The following is an 18,302-nucleotide window of genomic DNA, read 5'->3' on the forward strand; positions in this document are numbered from 1 at the left end:
CTTTGGAAATTTATAAAGCAGGATTACGTAATAGCTGTATCAACTATAAAGATGCTATTAATATTTCGGCAGCTTGGAGGTTTGCGTATGAAGCAGAATGCCCCCACAACTCTATGTAAGGTGTTATACATCGTTTACATGTATATGTAAAATAATATTTGTGAATATTTGGGTTCACGTACGTAATGATTAATACGCATGCGCGTAATGAATTTTATTCGCAAAGATGTATATGTTCCAAAATGTTTAAATATTTAAGCACAACGATTTTCGAATATCAGAATTTAAAACCTGAGGAAGACTGAGGAAGGCAGTCGAAAACGTTTGTTGTTTTCATTAAATAAATATATTTTTACTGGTCAAGTAAAGGTTTTTATGTGTGTTTATATTAAGTAAATTGGACCAGTACCAGGTGAGAAGTAACTTTTATATGAGGGATACCTGTATATATGAAACATGCAATGCCATAATGTTGTAAATGCCAAAAAAGAAACTTTTTAGGAGAGGTAAAAAATGCTTTTTCTAGTGAATGAGGGATAGAAACATAGAAATTCATTTTGATTTTACAATAAAATGGTAAAAAAACTCACTAGGTTACAAATTCTCTGGAATATCAAAATGATGTAAATATATAAGCTTCATGGCTTTGCACACTTCATATAATTTTTAACATGAATTAAAGGTCAATACTTAACTGGGTTTTTTGTGTCTTTATTTTAATGTTAATTTTGGTATTCTGTAATTTTATTTACTTACTCTGTTTAATGTTTATTTAACTTGCACAAAATATTATATAGAATTAAATGTGTTCTAACTTGATTTCTTTCCTCTTCTGATAACTTCAGTGGAAAATGTTTTATAAAAACTGCTAAACCATTTATTTTTACTATTGATGGTCCATTAAAATTCATTCTTAACTCTAATGTTCTTATATTATGAGGCATCTGTATGTTTGTTGTATTCATTGTCAGCTTCTTCCTCCAGTCTTTCTTATCTTGCAATGTAGAGCAGTCTATTTTCTTTATCAATTTATTATAGTTTTCTTTCGATTTCTTATTATTACTTCCATTCTTGCTTATATCTAGTATTAGTCTTTCTTTATTTTCTTATACAGTAAAATTCCACTAAGTTGGACATTTTTAGTGAGGATACAAAGCTTACAAGTTAGCATGGTGTCCAGGTTAGAGAGGTGAGTGTTTTTGCACACATGCTTCATTTACTGCACCTATGTTTTGCTAAATATGGTTTAAAAAAGCATCAGTTTTTAATGTTATCACAAAATTTAATAATGAAAAATGTGTTTTTAATATAATGTATATGTTACAAAGTTTGATAAAGTATCAATAAACCAGCTTGTAAGGTATGAGTTGTAATATCTTGTCTACACATACATAATATTAATTATGCCAATATGACTTTCTATAGAAACATACTGATATGCTGCAGTTAGTATTTAAATCATACTTAAAGGCATGCATTTGTAGAGTAAACACATCATGTTTATTTTTTGCAAAAGAATTCTGTTGTATGAGATTGGTGGTGTCAAGACAGTTCTTTTTATATTTCTACCCTAATCTCAAACACCTTCTTCACAACATCAAGTTGACAATATGCATAATGTTTGAGTTTTGTAATATGTATAAGGTCGGATTGATGATTTAGTGCTTTCTCTTCCACTATTTCTGGTTCTACATCGTAAAATGCATCACTTGATGCAACGTCATCATTTTCACATATTTAATAATAATATTTTTGAGCATACTCTCTGAATCATTTCTGGAACACTCATGAACTTCTAATACATCATCAATATATCAGATTTCTGGATTTTAATGTTTAAGTGATCTTATATTGTAATAGTCTACATACCTTCTATGATGAAACTTTGTGTGTGTGAACAACTACACAGACACCATGATCTTATTCTTGAACTCCTTTTCCTTCAAATTGCTTCCCTTTACAATAACAATCAACACTTGTCATCTGTTGGCCAACAAGCATCCTGTAATTTGTCACTAAGTGTCATTTAGTGTCCAATTTGGAATCACCACAAAGAAATGTCTAACATAGCAAGGTTCAAAGATAATACAGCAGCAAGTGTCCAACTTTTGAGGTTTTACTGTATATTCTTCGTGTCCAGTTCATCATATCAGTATAGTAAGTCTTGTTAATATACAGAAATCCTAGATGATGATGATACTCTTTCTTCAGTGTTTACTAGGTAAACAAATTTTTCAAAAAGAAAGGACATTAGCTTCAGAACAAAAATTATCTCAGATTTTAAAAAAGGGGAACATTTTATAAATGGAAATAGGAAGAACAAAACATTTCAGAAGCTAGATCCCATAATTAAATGTTTACTTCTTCAGAAATTTAAATTATGTGAAGATGGAAAGCCAATGAGATGATGCGACAAAAATTAAAATAAGATAAAATAAATAGAGATAAAAAAGAAATATAAACCAGACAAAGAATATACTAGAGTTTGAACATAGAAACTTCATTTCTACTATTACTACTGTCTTTATAAGATCTCACTCTTTGAAGATCTCTTTGCTAAATATGGTTTAAAAAAAGCATCAGTTTTTAATGTTATCACAAAATTTAATAATCAAAAATGTGTTTTTAATATAATGTTTATGTTACAAAGTTCGATAAAGTATCAATAAACCAGCTTGTAAGGTATGAGTTGTAATTGGAAACTCTCCAGTTTTCCAATTAAGCATCATAAAAATTCTACGGAAATAGCTATTTAATCACAGGATCCAGCCTCTGAAATGTTTTTCTGTTTATGGAATGTTACAAGTTTTAAAAAAAAAACCAAGATAAAGTTTCTGTAATCAATGTTTCTTTTTTACAAGGTATTCTACCTAGTAAACATTAAAAGTGGCCTTCAAAAAGTCAAAAACATTCTGATTATTTAAACAATGGTTTAAACAAAGATAAATGTTGGATAAAAATATTAACTTATACTGGAATTAGTAAGAATTATACAAAATTACCACCTTTTAAATACTCCAGCAAATAATTTAATATTGTAAGAACATTTTCGATCGTCTTAACAAAAATTAAAATTACGAAAAATAATAAGTGCGCATGCATTTGTAATGTTGTGCGCTTAGGGGAATAAATATCAATACAAAAAGAATAGGGATTGTAAAGTACTATATTATTTTTCAGACTTTCCAACGATTATCGACACTACTGTGTGCCGGAAATAGCCGTTCCCTAACGGGTACTTTACGCGGATTCGCGTTAGTGTGCCAGGCCTGGACTTTAAGCGTGCACCAAATTAAATAATGACAAAGTTTGTCAATAACAAAAAATCAAATATTTAATTAAACTTCTAGTAATAAACTATATACAGTATTTAGTAAAAATCAAACAATAATTTATTCAATGAAATTCAACAAGAATCAACCCGACAAAACTCAAATCAATCTATTTCTAACTTAATTCTATTCCCCTTTGAAATTCGACAAAAATCAAAGACTTAACTTATAAACAATAATTCTTATAAATTAAAGATCCTAATCGTCACCTCAATATACTAGGAACCTATTTCCTCAAACTCTCAAGACTTTCTATAATCGTCGATCCACAAATCGAATAACTTCAAAATCGCCTTGGAACTATTTGATGCTATCGGACACCTCTCTCATTCACTGCTAAGAAGCTCACCAAAGCTCGTTGCTATCAGGAGTTCACCTCGTTCATCTTCACTTGAGACTTGGGATTTATTGTGTGAGGTGACGTCACAATTCTGAATGAGATCACTCTCCTCATTTACATACTTTTTCGCTAACAATAAATTTTTTTCTATTTGTCTGGCAGCCTATTTTCTGACAATACTCGCTAACCTTTTACATTATTCCTTTTCACAATTTTTGGGACGTTTTTATTCTTTAAGGTTTAGCGAGTCCCTAATTCGTGTTTGTGGGGTCTCTCCCCCCCCCCTTTTTCTCGTTGCGGACTTACTTTTTTCCGCTCGGGAAGCGCAAGTGTGCGTGAGTTTTTCTATGGCGCTTTTCTTTCATCGTGAGTTGGTTTTTCTTCTATTTTTAAGTTACTAAGGTGAATGGTGAGGAAACCTTTGTCCTAACTAAACATAAGCCCCAAACAAAAATAGAATAATAAGCAAAATAAAAGTAAAATAAAAATAACGCTCGGACTTTGGTTCCTTACAGGATATAAGAATATAAAAAGCTCAACAGTTTTGCATTATTTTAATTTTTGTTCTATTTCTTTAATGTTCTTTTATTTTAGTGTTTAACTGATGAAGATCATTAAAGATGATCAAAAACATTCTTACAATATTAAATTGTTTGCTGGAGTATTTAAAAGGTGGTAATTTTGTATGATAAATGTTGGTGTGTTGTTATATATATATATATATATTCCTTTGATATAAAAGTATTGATATACTACTACTTTTTTTTTATAATTTTCTTCATGTTTAATACAGATATGCCAATATTTAGCAAATTTTTCAAATTGTATCTAGCCCATCCCTGAACACTAGTAGTTGGTCATGAGTTTGTGCCTCACCAATGAACTGGCTGTATGGAGTATTTTAGGTTTTATTCACATATCTAACATTAAATAAGGATCAGTTTTCTCAAAAAGCATCGTTTTTAGCAGATTGCCTATTTGTTGCATTGCCTTACACCATCTCTGTAAAAATCTTCAGGTTGTTCTTGGAACCATTTTCTTATAGTGGCTTGAACATTTTCATTACATGTGAAATGAATTTCTTTGAGATGTCACTTCAAAGTAGGAGTTAACCAAAATTTGATGGTGCCAAATCTGGACTGTAAGGAAGATAGCCAAGAACTTCAAATTTCAGTATGGCTTCTGATATGAAAGCACTGTTGTGAGATCTAGTATTGTCATGTTGCAGAATCATTGGCTTTGTCCACACAGTCCCAGAACTATAAACTGTCACTAATCTTTCATATTTTTTTTTAACATACTTTTTATGAGTTAAAAACTTTATAATCACATGCATCAGCACAATTGAAATCATATCATTCATTTTTAACACAACTAAATTCAAACTAGTTCTATTATGCATTAAAATAAAGCTAATGAAATGAATCATTTATTGTCTAACCGCTTTGTAGATAACAACAATTGTATGAAAACACTTGCATGGAGATATTACTTAGTGAATGGCCTATATATGTATTATTGTGAGAATATATTGTTAATAATTTTAAAATAAAATTTTAAAAAAAAATTATAATTAATAAATAAAACTAAAATTTTTTACAAACTTTATTATTGTTGCAGTGTGTATTATATTTGTGGGCTTTGAAAATATGCCATCCAACTACTTTGTTTTTACTTAGAGGTAATCATGAATGCAGGCATCTAACTGAATATTTTACATTCAAGTTAGAAAGTAAGTAATTATTTGTTTTTCCAAATATATTTAAATATATGTAGAATATATACGTTCATTCAAATATATACATTTTAAAGTAATATTTTGTTCTTATTTTTATTTTTATTTTCATTGTTACAAAATTTTAAAAAAATTTATCCTTATTATTACATTTTATATTTACACACTCAGGAAAGTAAAAATTAGCTAAAATTTTGAATACTGAGAAAAGCCAGGAAACAGCCTGGAATTTCATTACTATAATTTTTTTTTATGTTAAAATGAAAATTATTTAAATTGAATTGTTAAATGTAAAGATATATTTTTGATTAGAATACAGATTTTTTTATAAAAAGAACAAATTGTTTTGTTGAAGACTTGTTCATCCACAAGCACATTTACTTTTACCTGAGTATTTTGCATCTGTTTGTTTGAATATAGTAATAAAATGCTTTACTGTAAATTTTTGAATTGAATATATAGTAGCCCCTCGTTATAATGCAGATTTGGATATATCATTTTTTTTTGTCCCCAAATTTGAATCTATAATTTGAGATTTGAATTTTTTTATAAGTTAAAATTGATTTTTTATTTTAATATATTTTATTGAATGAAATGAAAAAAAAATAAACAAACAAGAATATTATCAATTATTGTCCATTAGATAGATGTTAATTTTTGCTGTTCTCTATCGCATCCAATAATTTTGTTTTTCTTGAATATATACCTTGAACTAATATGTGTTTTATAGTAGACCCCCCTATAACACTGTTGATAATTCCATTTTATATGAATTCCATGTTGTACAAGTATCTTAGATTTTACAAATACATGTGCCAGGCTGTGAACGGCTCACGTATTTGTAAAATTAAGTGACTCGTATAACATGGAATTCATATAAAACTGAATTATCAACAGTGTTATAGGGGAGGTCTACTGTACTTCTAAAAAATGTTACAGCAATAATTTCTGCTTTATTTCCCAAATTTATAATTATTGTATTGCATTTTCTCATTTAATTTTAGATGTTATTATACACTATTATTATAAATTATTATAATGGGATTGTTAATTTATGTATGATTATTTAATTAGGTAAGATAAAATATTCTGAAAGAGTTTATGATGCTTGTATGGAAGCATTTGATTGTTTACCATTAGCTGCTCTCATGAATCAACAGTTCCTTTGTGTTCATGGTGGTCTCTCACCAGAAATCCATACATTGGATGATATTAGGCGGGTAAGTACTAATTACAGATTTTTAAGTTGCAATTAAGAATAAATTACAAATTATGAATTAACATTATATTATTTATTAATAAAATTTGAAATTAATTTTCAATAGGAAGTCTGCAAAAGAACATGCATTTTTTTTTTTTTATTTTTTTTTAAGTATAGTTATAATTTTTTATAACTTATTAAATTACTTTTATAATGTTATTTTTTCTTATAAAAAATAAGAGAACAAGTAAATAAATGTATAAAATAAATAAATAAAAGAGAGCAACAGAAAAAGAGAGAATACAAAATTTATTAGAGAGGTTGCGGCTGTCGGACATCAAGCGCTGTCATCTATCAATTCTACTAGGTTGATAATGGCCTTTTTTGGGGGGGTAAAATTATAACATATTTTATTAAAATAATGATTATTTAAGCATTTATGAATAATAATGTAAAGAAGCAGACAATTTTAATCCAGAAATTATTGAATTATTCAATTTTTCTTCACGTGATATGAAGTGCCTAAAGAATTTACATTCTGTTTATAATAGCTTATCATAATTCTGTAGGAGTAGGTTTGTTCTTTCACAGCATCTTTTACCATCAACAGTGTAATATGTTTGTAAATTTTCTAAAAATAATTTTTCGAGCTGTTTTTGGATTTACGTAAGCTACTACTTCCCTCAACAAAAGTATGAGATAGTCCTATTGCCCTATCATATGGTAGAAGACACGACACTAGTTAAAAATAACAATTTAGTGTTATTAAACATCCTATAAATACTTTAAAATAGTTTAATTTGTTTATTTACCTTCGCTAGCAATATCATCATTGTTAAACATTTCCGTCATTTTTCAACAATATCCCATGAGTCAGTATGTGACGTGAACATGTGGTACAATGTGTTTTACTTGGAGTTCAAACGTGTACTTCTACTTGCCATACAAGTTTAACATTTGAACTTCGGTTGCAACCTCTCTATTACTCTACACTATGTAATTACTGTAACTTTTTGAACATAACCCACAAGGGCATGTACCCACAGAATATCACTTGAACAGAAATAAATCTTTATGTCACTCCACTATATATCCCATACATTTGAAATGAAAGCATGGCATGTATTGGTATACAGTTCAGAAGATACTATCTCAGAGATTAAGCAGTTTTTTTATTACACTGCATTGAAGATGTAATTATAAAATAAATGAAACAAAAAAAATGGAATGGCAAGATAAGCAGCAGAAAAAGAATCAAGAGTTTGGTCAACTTTCTTGGAGATTGACTTTACAGCAACCCAAATAGAAAGAACAAGTATCACTGGATTCAAACCAGTTGGCCTGGGAATATGCTTTTGGCTTTTAGACAAAACATCATGAACAGATTTAGGTATGTCTCCCAAAGAGAAATTGAAATATGATGTAAAAAACTTGAGCTCTTCATCAGCTTGTGATTTCTAAAGCAATTTAAGTTTTGTGCCTAATGATTTCTCTCTCAGACTCACATCATAGAAACCAAAGCTCAGAGCTTGTTGAATTCCAAATAGAGAGATGTATTGTATTTTCTCAAGGATTGCCCAGCATGTCAGTCTGTCTGGGGGAGACCATGAAATCAGATATTTCTGTATGGTAAAAACCAACATACCAGTTAATCCTGGGGAATACTGGCATGCTGGACAATACAGATTTAAATGAGGTTATATATTCCTTTCTTTAGTATAATTTTTGTCTTCATTGGTAAAAAATTTTTTTTTTTTTTTTCTTTTTTTTAGGATTTTTAGGCATGTTGCAGAATTGCATTGAATTGCAACACATGGCCTGAATGTTATGCCATCTTTTATGCTCATCAGGTTTTAAATTCAACATACAGTCGACCTCCCTATAATTATGGTCCCTATAATTACGATTCCTATAAAACTACGAAAAAATATACGTATTTTGGAAATGTTGAGTCGGATTAGTGTAGAATCAATTAATTTTATGGAAGAAAACCTTTCAATCAGCCGTAGTCCGTAAACTTGACACGTGTCGGGCTGTGATTGGAACGACTTGTAAGAAATCGGATTCCTAATAAATTGGAACGTATCTATATCTTTTAGGGGGGTCGACTGTAACTTCTACCACATAAATGCATAAATTCTAGATTACATATTAGTGATGGAATGATACCAAAATTTCTTCTGATTCCAATTATTTTGAATACTTTCTAAAGTTTATTTTAGTTTATAAAGATTAACTATTTACATTATGAGCATAGTACATTCATTAATTAATAAACATCAAGCTTAAGAATGGAAAATGGTTGGGAAATCCAGAATCAATCTTTTGAAAAAAAAACCTGAAAATTCTTTATTTATATGTGCATATGCATTACTTTTATTGTGTACTACAAATAAATTTGTAATCTTATTTTAAATAAAGTTAATATTGCACTACACCCAAAGAAATTACAGTTAATTTCCTTTTACTCAAAGAATTATGCCACCCAGGATCATTATCTTAGGAAACTGCTTCATTGGCCAACTTGATGACTAGGGGAGGGGAAAGGTAAATGAGAAGATGCACTTCATTTTTCAAGCTTCTTGCAATCAAATGCATTGTAAATGCTTTAATTCCATTGTATTTCACACTAAATGAGGTTTGGCAAATAATGCAATGAGCTGAACAAATATCATCTTTGTGAGATCACTAATTTTTGAATTCATTCACTTGAGCCATGAACGTGTAGACTCATCTTGAAAAATAAATTTTTAAAATTTAAAACAGTAGTGTAGATTTGCTGCAAACACGTATTTTTACTTAGAATCACACAATCACATTTGAAAATTTAATGTATTATAGTATTATTCATGAATCATAACAAAAACTTTCATAATTATAATAAGAAAGTCATTTTATCATTATAAATAAATATACTAAATATTAAAAATAATTTTATATAATATTTTTTCAATTGAAAATATAATTTTGTTTATATTTTAAACTGTTTTACTGACACTTAATATTTTTGACCGCCAGCCTTGATTTGAAACTAGGTAGCTCATTAGTTCAATCAATGTTAACTTGCTTATATTTAAAATTTTTAAAAAGCAGACAAATTTATAAAACAAAAATTAATGAAATTACTAAAAAAAATTTTAATTAATTTAAATTTGATTATCTTATATGTGAAACAACACTCGAACAATTTCTATAGTTATGTTGCAAAAAACAGAAGAGTTGCAGTTAATTTAAAAAATTGTAATTAAGGGTTCAAAAAATGCAAGCAAAATTAAATAAATAGAAATTATTAAAAATAAAACTAAATGAATACAAAATAAATTAAACCTAAAAAATTAATTAAAACACTGGCCTTTACATCGAAACTGAAATTAAAATTAAAACTAAAATCAAATAAATTGAAAATTAAAACAATGTTTTTAAAAATCAATTAAAAGTTGTTTTGAAATTTTTAAATTTACATTATTTGTGTATGGTGGTGACAAAACATTTTGCTTTTAATATATATTTATACAGAAACAGATTGCAGGTGAAGCCGGCCCAATGTTAGCTGGATGGCAACCCTAATGTCACCCTCTCTCCCCTAAAATGGAGACAGTTAGTACTGACCAAATGCAATCTCTCAGTGCTGTAACTACACAAAAGCAAAGCTTGCCATGACAGGCATCACTTTGTATGAAACTTTCCAAAAAATTAATGTTGTTGTTAATTTTGTAATTTTAAAAATTTTTAGTCTGTAATTGAAACAAACAATTAATTTTATTAAATATGGAAAGGATTGTGTTAAGAATCAAACATCATAATGAGATTTTCTTGATTCTGATTACCAGGAAATTCCCAATTTTTCCAATTTTGATTCCAATTTATTGTCTTATCACTATTGCATATGTGAACTGATACAAATGTAACAAAAATAGAATAATCACTAAAATAAGATACTTGTTTTTTTTTTTTTTTACTTTGTTTGTTCGCTAAAAGAAAAATATTTTCTTTTAGCGAACAAACTACATGGTTGCATAGCAACCATAGTTTGTAAATTTCTATAATTTTCCGTTTCATTCCGAAATATTTTTGAACTGCAAGAAAATTTTGATTTATATTGGAGTTTCATTTAGCCACACCGCTTTTTCAAGAAGTGCTATAACTCTGATACAAAAAACTGTAGTATTCATTTCATCTGAAGATGGTAACTGTATGTTACTGAAAGTGCTCATGAACATTTTATATTTATATTTTAATAATTCATTGTGGTAACGCCACAACACGTAAGTGATTTTACAATAAATAAAAGAAAAAGATTATTTCTCAAATATTTGTTTTCGTGCTTTATGTTTTCATGATATTGTACTTATTCCTGTTCATTGTGCAAGAAAAACATTAGGAGAAACAAATTTTGCATATTTTTCATGTTTTATAGCTAAAAAAAATTAAATTTCTATTAGCATTCTAGCAAAAAAAAAAAAAAGGACCAAGTGTAATTTCCATTTCCATAGGCCAAGCTGTAACTATTTCCATTATGTTTATATGGCTAGTGTAGGGGTGGCCAATAGTTTTTTGCCTCGGGCCAAATTGGAAAGAAAACTTTTTTCATTGGTCGAACCAGAGGCTGCCCTAGGAAGATTTTGAGGTGGTGCAAGATCTCATTGTGGTGTCACCCTGTAGAGACTAAATTGTACATAGAGATTATAGATACATTTTTCACATTATCATGCATTATCAACATTCTATGCTGTACTTAAGAGATTTTTATTGGAATGTTAACTCTAAATGCACAGTGAGTTGTTGATTTTTTTTGTTTTTCTTTTTTAGGCGTCAGAATTTTTTATCAAGCTATTCGGACTTGAGTAGCTAATATTGAAAAATTAATTGCGGGCCACATAAATTCATTAGACAGGCCAGATCCGACCCGCGAGCCATATATTGGCCATTCCTGGACTAGTGTGTTGCATATTTGCAACACATGGCACTTAATGTTTTTTCTTTTATTTTATCTAAGTTTTATAAACACCTGATTCAAAGTATCAAATCTGTATTTAATGGTTGCAGTGTATGCCTCCACTAATTTTCTTAAACTAAAAGATTGAGATTTAGAATGAACTGATAAATAATAGAAAGTACAGTCACATTTTTTAATAACTGCTATTTCATTTTTAAAAATTTTTCTTTAATTTATCTAGTTATGGAATTTTTAAAATCTATTAGTGAACAGAATACAGTGATGCATTACAATAAAGAATTTATTAGATTTAATCTTTTAATCTATTATGTTAGTTGCATGTATGCAAAAATTTATAATAAATTTTAAATATGCTTAGATAAGAAAATGGAGCAATTTATATGTTTTTAAATATGTATAAAGTTAGTATGTTATATATATGAAAAATGTTTTGAGTTTTCTTGAAAAATGATTTATTCTAATGTATTTTTTATTGCTTTTTGCCCTTAATTTCATTAAATGTTTCTACTAATCTAAACAGTTACTTATTTTAGGGCTTATCACACCAGTGAATATGAAAACAAAAATTCTTAAATTTATTTTATATTTACATTTACATTAGAATAAAGGAATTTTAGAATAATTAAATTTAATATGTATACAATATACCCAAAATGCATTTTGGACTCCTAAGTCTAAAAAAGTCCCTCTTCAGTTGGTTGAAATTTTGTGTTCATATTCACTGCTGTGATAAGCTCTAAAATAAATAACTATGTAGGTTAATAGAAACATTTAAAGATTTATTTTAGGTAATTCTATATATTAAAAATATTTCATATACATTAATATACTGTATTATTTGTAAGCATGCATACAATTATTCTAATTAAAATTATAATGTTCTTACTTTATAGTTAGATAGATTTAAAGAACCACCTGCATTTGGTCCAATGTGTGATATACTTTGGTCAGATCCATTGGAGGATTTTGGAAATGAAAAAAATTCTGAACATTTCTCACATAATGCAGTCAGAGGTTGCTCTTATTTTTACAGGTTAGTTTTTATTATCATTTAATATGCACATACAAATCTTTTAATTACATTTCAATTGATAATTATATTAATATTTTATGTTAAGAAGTTTATATATCATTTTGCATAATTGTTAGTAGAAACGTAAACTTATATCAAATTTTTACAGAACTTTGTCAAAACTACAAGCAAACTTTGATTTTATGTATTCATGATGATATCTAACAATTAAATGAAGCTAGGTGCACACAAACTGAATTTAAATATATATTATGATTAGATATTTAAGCCAGCAGGATAGCAGATTGAAATTTANTATTCAACTGCTTTGTATGGCAATATTAATTTTTTTATGTAACTTACACATCTTTAAAAATTTAATTGCTAAAATATATTTTAATAAATATTACTTATCAAACATTATATTTTAGGTATCGTATGTACAGGAAAAGCCAATCTACAGGTTTTCCATCTCTTATAACTATATTTTCTGCACCAAATTATCTGGATGTATATAATAATAAAGGTATTAGAGCACATGAAGCCCAAGATGCTGGGTAAGTATTTTTTGCATTTTTATATATTTTTTTAATTTTTATTAATCAGCAAGATATTTAAAGTATTCCACAATGCTGTTTATTATATTTCTAAAAAAGTAGATGATTTTTATATTGATAGTAATGACTGTATTTTATTTTTTAAGGGATATTACTTATTATGAAAGAAATAGTATGTTTTTAGTACTGAATACTAAAAATTTTGTGCCCAGTTGCCCATTTTTTATTTATTTTTACCTGGGTGCTTGGGATAATTCAGGTCAAATCTGTGAGACAAAATAGTATGACGCAAGCACTTCTTAGAAGTCAGAACTGACACCACTTACATTTTTTGTCTGGGAATATAGGAAATCTAATTTATTTTCACGTTACTCTCATGCATGAGTAAGCAGTTTATGAGCGACTTACAGATAAAGGACAGAGGACAGAAATAAGAAAGACAGGGAACTGGGAACAATCAACTACAAAAATTAACTAAAATAATAACTAGATATATTTAACTGGATTATGAAAAATTAACTACACAAAACAAGATAAATCCATATAATTCAAGCAAAATAATTTAATATTCAATATAAAATAATTCAAATACACTCAACGACAGCCCTTTCTTAAGCCTGATACTATCTTCTGAACTAATAAACTATTTCTGCCTAACTGCAAGAGAGAGTTTACATTTGTTCTCAGGCTGATAAATACCTTGTTGATAAAATGACTGATGTCTTTGATATTCATGGATTTGTTTTTTTCAATGAAGACTAATTGACAGCAGATGAGAATACCCTGTTTCCCCGAAAATAAGACAGTGTCTTATATTAATTTTTGCTCTCAAAGATGTGCTAGGTCTTATTTTCAGGGGATGTCTTATTTTTCCATGAAGAAGAATTCACCTTTATTGTTGAACAAAAAATTCCCAAGTCAAACTTATATGAGAGTGACATATATCTGGTTGTGTCGAACTGAACTTACAAAGTTCCCGTGCTCTAGTGGACTTCCCATTCTCGCTTCAACTTAACCTTTTTATAGCGTCGACATCGGGCTCGATGACCAATTAGTGCTTACTGAACCGTAGCACTATGCAAATGTGATGTGGCTTGATTCCTAGCCGACCAATTAGCCATCACCAGCTGTAACGTTATGCAAATCTGTGATTTCAAGCCATAGTCTTATGCAAATCATGCCATGTGGCATGATTGTCTGCTGGCCAATTAGTGGCTGTACTTTCAAAAAGCCAACGGCCACTTTCAACCATCTGTCGATGACTGTTACGAGTAAAAAACTTTGCTAGGTCTTACTTTCGGGGGGAGGCTTATATTTAGCAATTCAGCAAAACCTCTGCTAGGTCTTATTTTCAGAGGATGTCTATTTTCAGTAGGAATGGAAATAGCTGCTATCAGGATTTTGCCAGTCCATCAGCTGTCTGTCTTTAACAACAATTGTATGGTCCTTCTGTCAGACTGTAAGTGGTTGTTAGCAGTAATCAGACAGCAATAACCATAGCAGATAAAGTAAAAAGAGAGTTTGTCAACTTCTTGTGTCTTTAGAAACAACAGATATGATGAAAGCATTCAAGTCTGGAGACAGGATGAATGACATATAGAGAGTAGTATAACAAGTTTTCCTTATAAGCTTTCCATAACAAGTCCTTTCAAGTTTGTAAGTCATATTTTCGCATGTAATTGCGTTTGTGGAAGATGGATTTAACATAAATGAAGCTTTAATATTTTCAAAAAAATTATAGAATTATCATCAGAATTTTGATAATAATTCAGCAGTTTGGAAACTTCAATGTATTAGGTTGGTTGTTGTTTATATATAAGTCTTAATAGTGTTTAGGCTTCTTGTTCTTTAATTGATTAGTTATAATAATTTTAATCACAGTTACCAGCACTTTTTGGAAGGACTTGTTATACATCACTTTTCACTTTAAAAGAATTTCCTTTTATTAGTTGAAAATTAAAATCATAGGTATGCATTTTGGGAGGGTCAGCTATCTCTCTGCTCTTCATTCTTTTTCATTTTTTTAACAAACATAAGGTACTCAGATATGCTAAAATACAATGTAAATTAATAGTACAGGCCCAAAATTGGTTGAGTTAAGTATAACTATCAACCATAAAATAGAAGAATTAAAAAGTATTATTGCATATTACCACTACTATTGTAAAATTTAGATATCACAATGAATGCTAAAGAATCTTTAATGCTTATATCTATTTAAAAAGACTTACTAATGACAGCAGAAACAAAGATTTCACTAAATCTTTGTCATCAGTAAGCAGTTATACCTGATTAATCAATGATGATAATATATTTTATTGAAAAAGATATATCACTTTTAATTTTAGAATAGTACAATTTCATCACATATTAACATTAGACTTATAGAACTGTTAAAAGTTTAACATTTTTCTGAAAATGAAAAATAATTAACTGTAGACTAGTCCAAGGTTTTATTATAACTTAGATTGTGATTAATTGTATATTCAACTGCTTTGTATGGCAATATTAATTTTTTTATGTAACTTACACATCTTTAAAAATTTAATTGCTAAAATATATTTTAATAAATATTACTTATCAAACATTATATTTTAGGTATCGTATGTACAGGAAAAGCCAATCTACAGGTTTTCCATCTCTTATAACTATATTTTCTGCACCAAATTATCTGGATGTATATAATAATAAAGGTATTATTTATATTAATTAAATAAATAAATTTATATATATATTGAAGTGTAAACATTTATAACAAAATGCTAAGAGTATGTAAAATGTTGAAAATTAATTAATCTGATAGTTTTTTGAAAAACAAACTAAACAATATTAGTTACACATTTCAATTTCTATCTTCAAAGTTATAAAAGATACAGTATATTTTTATTAAGAAGTATTTATTTAAATAATAGAGATAATTAACTAGAAAATTGAATTTCAGATTATGAAATTTGTGAAAATGGTAAATCATTGTTAATCAAATCACCAGTATTCCTCATATTATGCAATTAATTGGTATCAAAAAGTATTGTTTTAAATTGTATAAGTCAAATTGACTTTTGCTTGGGTAAAATAAAAATGAAAAGTACATTAAAATTTAGAAAGATTCATATTTTTTAAAAATTGGTATTTTAAAATTGTAACTAGTAATTTAATAAAATTGTAAATGATTCAGTTGATTCAAGTAAGTCTAGATTATTTTTCCATCTTTGTTTTAAGACTTTGATTGGTAGATTGATAATTTTCTGCTCTTGAAATTTCTTTAACATAGCTAAAATTGTAAAATATAATGGACAACATTTTTTTTCTTCTCACTTATAGGTGTTTTTGTGATAAATCAAAGAATTTTGAATTCTCACAAACTTTAGTATTTCTTTTGCTATTAGGATAATTCTCATCGGTAATATCAATGGCATTGTTAAAGTTCTTAAAAAAGTCAGCTATTTGTTAAAAAGTGTTTAACAAGTTTGACAACAGAAGAGTAATTTTTTTAATCTTTCTCAATTTTAAGAAAATCCTTATTGACAAATTCCTATGTCTTAATTGAAGAAGCTCATTCTTACTGGCTTCATCTACCTCTTAATCCAACTGTAATTGCAAAACCTTATATCTTAAATCCAGCACTATTAAGCATTGAATTGGAAAGTTTAACTTAAGAATTAATCATGAGATTTACTAATATCAAGCCAAAATTTTCCAAATTCTTTCATGCAATATTTGAAACTTCTATCTAAACATCTCTAATGTTGACAGTCATTTTCTCACTGTTGTGATTTTTCCAAAAATCTTCCACCAAAGGTTGTTCTTTGCCATTAGTTTTTTTTTTTTTTTTAATTATCTGAGGTCAATTACAACTTACAAATTTTGTAATGATACTGTAATAAATAAATTCTGTTAAAGATGCCATATTTGGATGCAAAAATATAATAATGTTTTTATTAACATCAATCAGGATGTTAAAGGATGGCCAAGTGCATTTTCTGGAGGAGAAGAATTTTAAAAAAACTTATCTTCTCACAATAAGCCTTCAATTCATTACAGTTCTTTGAAAGTATAGCTTTATGCTTATTGTATTGCTTTCAAGGAACTTTGCTAATTGTATAGCATATGTCACATAGTTAGCAAAAGTTCCTTGGAATGATTTTTCAAACATGACTTTTTGGAATGATAAATTATGAGAGGTTTTTATTTCATTATTTCTAGGTGAATTTGCTGTTAAAAACACTATGATGATTCTTGGAGGTTTTAAACCTCTCTACTTTCCCTGAGAAAAATATTCCATTGCACTTTCTAAACAATTATATCTGCATTGGACACTTACTAAGGTAAATAACCTATGGTCTTTAATTGCCAGTCAGAGTTATGATAGAAATTTCTCAGCAGCATCTGAATTAGCTGTTGAAACTTTACTTGTTATCTTAAGAGCAACATGGATTGCATGACTTTAAATCATTCAAATTACTCTGCATTTGTGATAAAGATTTACACTTTCAGATAACACTCAATGTCATTAAAATACTCAAATAATTTTTTTCAATTTAGTCTAGTAACATCAATAGGCCTGGCACATCACATTGATATATCAGTGTGATAAATCAAAGAATTTTGTCAACATCCTTTGTAACTTCTCTAAGCAATGCCCTTATCTATATCAGGGATGCACAACCTTTTGTGAAGAAGGGCCAAATTAGGATTAAGTTTACTGACTGGGGGCCGAACCCCAAGCGATTAATGCAATGGCTGAGATTGGATGCTGGCGGCAATCTTCTTTATGTCTGGTGTAATGGCAGATGTTGAAACAACCAGTAGATTTTTCAAATTCTCGTTGGTTAACCTGTTCCGTGTTTTGCACTTGTTTAAATTCATAAGCGAAAACTTGCAAGCTTGTTTGGCAGTACCTATGTATGCTTGTTTGCATACATAGGTACTGCCAAACATGCTTGCACAAAATCGAGCATTGTCTTTCAGTTTTGGAAATGATGTATCTGGCAGTTCTTCGTAGAATGTGAGGAGATTAGAATTTTTAAACTGTGATTTCAATTCATCACTGCACTAGATGTCTATCAACTCAAGTTGGACATCTGGAGGGGCATCTTCCACTTTCACATCAAATGGAGTTGAAAAAAGTTGCAGGTAGATCTTGTATTTCTGGAATTCACCAAACCTCT

The 18,302-nt window shown here is 28.5% G+C and overlaps 1 protein-coding gene across 1 annotated transcript in view; it reads left to right on the forward strand.

The window, feature by feature from the left end:
• LOC111625147 overlaps nt 1-18,302 on the forward strand; it is a 138,379-nt gene that overhangs the window by 59,528 nt on the left and 60,549 nt on the right. Inside the window, exons 4-8 of the mRNA XM_023368192.1 lie at nt 5,293-5,404; nt 6,482-6,627; nt 12,459-12,598; nt 13,009-13,134; nt 15,733-15,827. Coding sequence (XP_023223960.1) covers nt 5,293-5,404; nt 6,482-6,627; nt 12,459-12,598; nt 13,009-13,134; nt 15,733-15,827 — 619 coding nt within the window. The remainder of the gene's footprint in view (nt 1-5,292; nt 5,405-6,481; nt 6,628-12,458; nt 12,599-13,008; nt 13,135-15,732; nt 15,828-18,302) is intronic.

Source organism: Centruroides sculpturatus, unplaced genomic scaffold, assembly GCF_000671375.1.
Source record: "Centruroides sculpturatus isolate CEXI.00-Female unplaced genomic scaffold, Cexi_2.0 scaffold384, whole genome shotgun sequence".
Taxonomy (NCBI): Eukaryota; Metazoa; Arthropoda; class Arachnida; order Scorpiones; family Buthidae; genus Centruroides; species Centruroides sculpturatus.